General features: G+C 37.5%; 1 protein-coding gene across 1 annotated transcript; it reads left to right on the top strand.

Moving 5' to 3' along the window:
• Nucleotides 1–809: 809 nt before the first annotated feature.
• On the top strand, nucleotides 810–3,050 carry LOC132169912 (uncharacterized). Its single transcript, XM_059580854.1, has one exon. It carries the CDS (start codon nucleotides 810–812, stop codon nucleotides 3,048–3,050), a length of 2,241 nt encoding a protein of 746 aa, XP_059436837.1.
• The last annotated feature ends 3,956 nt before the right edge of the window (nucleotides 3,051–7,006 follow it).

The raw sequence follows: 7,006 nt of genomic DNA, 5'->3' as shown, positions 1-7,006 counted from the left end.
ACATGCTGAACAGTGAACACCTTAATTTATGTCGACTTAAACCGTACATGGCATGCAGGCCCAGTTTCTAACATTTCTTAGTCCGCTAAAACTTATTATTATTATTATTAGTAAGTGCTCCATTTGCTTCTAGAACAATTATCAAGGTAAAACAGGTCAAACTTCTTAATTCAAACTCTCTAATCTTTTGTTAGATTCATGTCAGGTTCGCGGGTTGTTTAAAAGATTGCTAGCTCTAGTATCGGGTTCGGGTCATATCGAGCAATAGGTATAAGACTATATAGTTCAACTATAATCCGAATAATTTAATTAATTGTGTTTATAGTTTGTTCATAAAGTTCTCGAAGTAATGCGATTGTAATGCATAATAGTTCTATTGTCTTACAAATTTTGTCTCGTCCATGACACATATTAGTTTTTCCATGAAACCTAAAAATTTGGGTTATGTGGTGGGCTATAAAAGAATACTTTCAATTTTTTTAAAAAAGTATTATTATTATTTTATTTTGTTATATATGTTTGTTACGATTAGGCTCATAAGGCTCCATTTGTTTTGGTGTAAAATATTTTTCATTCTTGTCAATAGTCATTATAATTAGAGTATATGTATTCTCACTAAACTAAGGAATGTTATAAATAATTATTCCATTTTACATTCTTTCATTCTCAATAATAATTATTCTTTTTTTTTTTAATAAAATAGTCATTTCGTCTACCAAATAGGACCTAACACTCGAAGTTCTAGCTCTTCAACAGGGTGAAAGAAATTAAGGAGTAAGAAAATTAAACAACCAAGGGAATTGAAGGATATGTCTAACTCAATCAAGAAGCTGTATGATGAATGGAGTATCCAAGGTTTCGTTCTGTTCAGTCTCTCACTACAGATCATTCTAATTCTGTTTGCACCATTTAGAAAACGCACAGGAAATATGATCGTAATCTCGCTGATTTGGCTAGCTTACTTGCTGGCCGATTGGGCTGCTATCTTTGCATTGGGACTTATTTCCAGCCGTCAAAAATATACTCAAAAATTTGATGATCATGCTGACATTCGGGTGTTTTGGGCTCCCTTTCTTTTGTTACACCTTGGTGGTCCAGATACCGTAACTGCTTTTGCTATGGAGGATAATGCTCTCTGGCTAAGGCACTTAGTTGGACTCCTAAGCCAGGTTGTCACTGCTATTATTGTCTTTGGCCAATCCCTTCCCAGTAACAAGTTATGGGTCCCTACTCTCCTTCTGTTTGTTGTTGGAACCATCAAGTATGGTGAGCGAACATATGCTTTATTTCAAGCAAACCTGAATACATTTCGGAAATCCATGCTTAAAGCGCCTGACCCAGGGCCTGACTATGCAGAGTATATGGAGAAATACTCTGCAATAAAAAAGGACAACCGCGAACCTAATATTTGGATCGAGGAGGCACCTGAAAGAGCCATGACCTCCCATCAAAGCGATCTCGATGCTATTGCGGAGGTGCAACATGCTTATCAATTCTTCGAAATCTTCAAGGGTCTCATTGTGGATCACATCTTTAGTACCCGTGACCATTGGCAGAGCCGAGATTTTTTCGGTCAGAGAACCGCAGAGGTTGCTTTGAAAGTCGTAGCAGTTGAACTCAACTTCTTCTATACAGTTCTCTATACGAAGGTTGTCGTGATACGTTCAATATTTGGATACTTTGCCCGGTTTATATCCAGTTGTGCGATTGTTGCAGCTCTTTCAACCTTCTATTCATTAGATAAGCATGGTTTTGGCAAGATTGACGTTGGAATTACCTATACCTTGCTCTTTGGTGCCATAGCCTTGGATACAATTGCTCTCTTTATGCTGGCTTTCTCTGATTGGACTGTTGCTGTTGCTTACACCCAGCAGGTGTATACATTTACTCACACCAGCAATAAAAGATGGAAAGGAATAAACATATGCTTCCTCCCTCTCTTCAGATGCTTCCTCCCTCTCTTCAGATACTTTCTCCATCTCAAGAAGATAAACTGGGGGGAAGATATAGAATCAATGAGTTGCTTGGGACGGGCTAGACAAATCCTATTTCGGAGGTGGTCTGAATCTCTAAATCAATACAACTTGATACATTATTGTCTGGAGGAAGGTACAAAACAGAATCGTAGTCACTTTGCTAGTTTTTGTCGTATGTGTTTTTCTCTCTTCAACTTGAAGGATTTCTATGATAAGATTACATATGTGTCCAAGAAACCATTTGAAAAAAAGCTATGGGATTTCATCTTTGTTCAGCTGAAAAAGAAATCCGATCTCGCAGATGAACCTGAGTCACCTGACACTGCGAAGAGAATATGTTCAGCCCGAGGGGAATGGGTTCTACAAAATAATGATTGGACTACGGAGGGTAGCAGCAAGTTGATGCATTATATTGTCGACGTTGGTTTTGATCAGAGTCTTATATTATGGCATATTGCTACAGATCTCTGCTATCATGACCATACAATCCATGAGAGTGATGAAGACACTCGTAATCGTCGTGAATTTTGTAAAATCCTTTCGGATTATATGTTATATCTTCTAGTTATGCAGCCTACTATGATGTCTGCTGTAGCAGGTATTGGCCAAATAAGATTCCGCGATACTTGTGCCGAGGCCAAAAGATTCTTCGACAAAAAGGTCGACCTACGACAAGAACAAGATCAAGAACATAAACAGGCTTGTACTAGAATCCTTGAAGTAAATACTGATTTGGAACCTGCTAGTCTGAAGGGAGACATAAGCAAATCTGTGTTGTTCGATGCATGTATTCTCGCAAAAGAGCTAAGAAATTTGGAGTACAAAAAGGGATGGGGTGTAATGAGTGAAGTGTGGGTGGAAATGTTGTCTTATGCTGCAAGCCATTGCAGGTCCAATACTCATGTTGCTCAACTAAGCAAAGGAGGAGAGCTTATCACATTTGTCTGGTTATTAATGGCTCATCTTGGCATTGGAGATCACTTCCAATATACTGCTACACAAGTTTCAAAGATTTCGATTCACAGTCTCCAAGAGGGAGTTCAATCTGACAGTCCGAGTGATTTCGATCCATGATTGTCCTCAAGAGGTAGCTCAATCGGCTACGACCACGCCTAATGAATCGGATGTCACTAGTTCGAATCTCCGGCCCCCTCCCCCTCTTGTGCGGACATGTCATGTCAAAAAATGATTTCGATTGACTAAACTGAATAAACTGGTCAATCCAATGGCTTTTTATTTTTATTTTTTTAAAAAAAAAATTTGGAGGATGTGTATAAGATTTTTTCTGTATCTTTATTTCCTTCCGGTAGGAATGGAGTCGTTTGTAATTAATGTATATGAAAACACTAGTATATCTTGGCTCCGCAGCTAAGTTTAACTAAGGCTCTGTTTACTTCGACGTAAAATGGTTTTCAGAAAATGATTTCCGTATTTTACGGTGTTTACTTCGACGTAAAATAGTGGTCAACGGAAAATATTTTCCTTTTGACCAAAAATTCTTCTTTAATTTTCGGAAAATAGTTTCCGGTTTTGAAAACCGTAAACCATTTTTCGACTATGAGCATCTCATTCTTAAATCGATGGACATTGCCAAGACCTGCCCAGAACTTCGTCGGGACTTGACCGGGACCTGCCCAGGACTTGATCGGGACCCGCTCGGGACCTGCCCGGGACTTCACCGGGACCCGCCCGGGACCTGCCTGGGAGTTGACTGGGACCTGATCGAGACCCGCCCGGGACCTGCCCCAGACCTGATCAGGACCCGCCCGGGACCTAACCAGGACCCACCCGGGACTTTATCGGGACCCTCCCGGGACTTCACTGAGACCCACCTGGGACCTGCCCGTGAGTTGACTGGGACCTGACCGGGACCCGCCTAGGACCTGCTCGGGACCCTCCCTGGACCTAACTGGGACCCACCCGGGACTTGACCAGGACTCGCCAGGGACCTACCCAGGACTCACCCGGGACCCTCCCGGGACTTCGCCGGGACCCACCTAAGACTTGCCAGGGAGTTGACTGGGACTTGACCGGGACCCGTCCGAGACCTGCCCGGGACCTGCCCGGGACTCACCCGGGACAGGTCTTTGTTTGTTTGTCTTTGAGATGAACCTCAACCGAATGGGTTTTTGTTTCCTTTTGATTTTATGGTTGTGTGATCGCAGATTGGGGGGATTTTCGGTGGCTCTTGGCTCTTTGCTTGGTGTTTTGCTATGTGAGGTCTTGGTTGGATTTTTGTTTTACTGTCATCAGCATTCATGTAGTCTTGGATTTTCGTTTTACTGTCATCAGAATTCTGGCATGGCATTGTTGTATTTTTCAAACTGTGGTTGAATGTCCTGTTGATTTGCTGCTGCTTTGGCTGCTGTTGTGAGGCTGGGTGGAGGTTGTGCTCTTTCTCCAGCATCGGCTACTGAAGCTAGTGGGAGAGGAATAGTTTTTTGCTCTTAGCAGGTTTTGTGTTGTGTTGTGTTGTAGAGTTGAGCTGTTTAGGTTAGTTTTTGTTTGTTTGTAGATGTTTTGATTTTCATAGGAGGGTTTCTGTCCAATTCTCAGAAGATTGAGAATCTGGGATTTTTTTTTTGGATGTTGTTAGGTTGGTTGTTGGGTGCTGCAAGTGTTTTGAGGACTTGTCTATATTCTTTGTGTTTTGAGGACTTCCTGATTTTTGCTTTGCTTGCTTGACTTCATTGCATGTAATAACTAAAACCCATTACTAGTTAAGCTTCTTTCTGCAAAGTAAATGCCTCTATTTCTTGCAAAGTATTTAGCTGAAAATTCATGCCCTGCTTTTTTCTTAAAATATGACCAAGTTATCTGGTTGCCCAAAATGGTTGTAAGTTGGGGATAGAGGGAAATTGAGAGTATGAGAGTGGAAAATAAACAAAGAAATCAACTTGTCTCATCCTGTCCTTTATTGTTTGTCTGTGTTGTATGGGGAATTAAGCTATAGGAGTGTGGGATGAGATTGCCTCTTTTTGGATTTAATTGGAATCCGAGACCCGTAGGATTTCTAATATGCTTTAGAGATACTCTTTTCTTAAGTGTTTTTAAGTAGAAATATGAGTTGGCAACACAATAAAATATTCAGAGACACAAACTTATGTGAATTGACTATATATATATATATATATATATATATATATATATATATATATATATATATGAAATTAATTAAAACTACAATTAATACTAATTGGAGGAGGGTTTATTGAAAGATGATCCTCACACTACTACACTTGAACCAAGAGGGCAATTGGTTTTTTGGGTATTAATTATTAGATCTTATTTATTACATGGGTAGGTGTACAAGAAAAAGCTTATAACTATAGCTCGATTACAAACACAGAAACAAGGGTACCCCATTGGGTTCTTAGATTTGAAGGAACCGGCCACCTTGGAGAGATGATTGGAATCTGCTTAATTTTTTTGAAAGGGCATTATTATTATTTTTTATTTTTTATTTTCAAGCCTAGAATATGGTAGTTGTTACCTCCACATGCCAAGATTAATCTCTACATAGAAAAATTCAAATTGGCCTCAGTTTTCTGAAATATTGCGAAGACATTAATCAATTAATTCAAATGAGAAGCTTAAAGAGATTTTTTCCTTTAAGAAAAATATTGCAAAGACATTAATCAATTAATTCAAATGATTTATTGCTTATTACTTATTAATCATTCAAATGAGATTTAATGGTTAGATAGATTACCATTTTACTTGTTTGTGCTTTTGACGTAATGGGGCATTTTATCTTCAGAAACTGATTGAGGGTTCTTTTGGGTTTAGGGTTTGATACTGTGATTGTTCAAAAATATCCTAATATCAAGTAGTTGGGCTTATTTCCCTATCTGTTAACTGAGGAAAATTTTCTGTTTCTACTAAAGTCGGGTATCATTTACATATCAGTAGTTCTTTGATGCCAAAATTATGAACTGATCAAGTTCATGCCTTAGATTTATGTTCAATTCTCTGTATTTTTTTCTTTTCTTTCGTGGATGACCTTGTATCCTCTGCTTCTTAGGCCTGTTTTTGCCTTTTGCCTCATAAGAATTTTCATGAAAGTGATTGAATTGACCATGCCTTGGTTAAATCATGGGTTTTAATGGTCGAGCAGAATATTCTCCTCTTCTTTTTCACCAAACATTTTTTTGTAGCTTTCTTTGCTTGCACATACTATGAAATATACAGCTCTGTGCCCCTCTTAAGGTGTTTTTGCCACTGTAGCTTATGGTAGATAGTGTTGACACAGGTATTACAATTTGTTCTAGAATTCCAAGTTGGACTTCTGCCACACTATAATTCCTGTGTTTATTGGCATTCGTTTATTACTTGGTTATTTTTAATCTAGATTTGTAGAATTCATGTTAGGGGGACGAAGTCCAATGAAAAGTTATTCTTCCGTTTGATGTGGTAGAACCGGCAATAGATTTATTAAATTTTTTGGAATTTATTAATCATTTGTCACAGAGAAACAATGCATATATGATTTATTGCTTATTACTTATTTTTATGTTGTTTGTAGATGGATGAAACAATTCTTTCGACAGTTACGACCACAGTTGCATCTGTTCATGCTGTTGGGCTTGTAATTTTAAAAGATATTAGATCTAGGAGAGTATTACGATATTAGTTCTTTGGCCAAAATATTGTAATATTTGAGGTTGAATTTTAGAATTCATGGTATTTTTTTTTTTTTTTCAAGCAAGATGAGAGTAATGTACTTGCCCTTTCATATATATCAATCTTCCTAGATATGGAATATTCGTAATATTGATGTATGGACATTTTTAGATGGTTGATTGTTTTTGTCGAATTTTAGCAATCAAACATAAATTATTTTATATTAATATTTTTATATTTTGAATAAAAATTAGATTTTATAGGTTAATATAAAATATTTTTTAAAAAGTTAGAAAATTGATTTTCAGTACAGTTGAATAGCTAATATTAAAATTAATAGATTTTTATATTAATAGTTTGTTAAAAATTAAAAAAATTAAAAATTGTTTTTGAAAATATTTTTTAAA

This window comes from Corylus avellana, chromosome ca2 (assembly GCF_901000735.1).
Source record: "Corylus avellana chromosome ca2, CavTom2PMs-1.0".
In the NCBI taxonomy this organism is placed as follows: Eukaryota; Viridiplantae; Streptophyta; class Magnoliopsida; order Fagales; family Betulaceae; genus Corylus; species Corylus avellana.
This window is presented reverse-complemented; position numbering and strand designations above follow the sequence as displayed.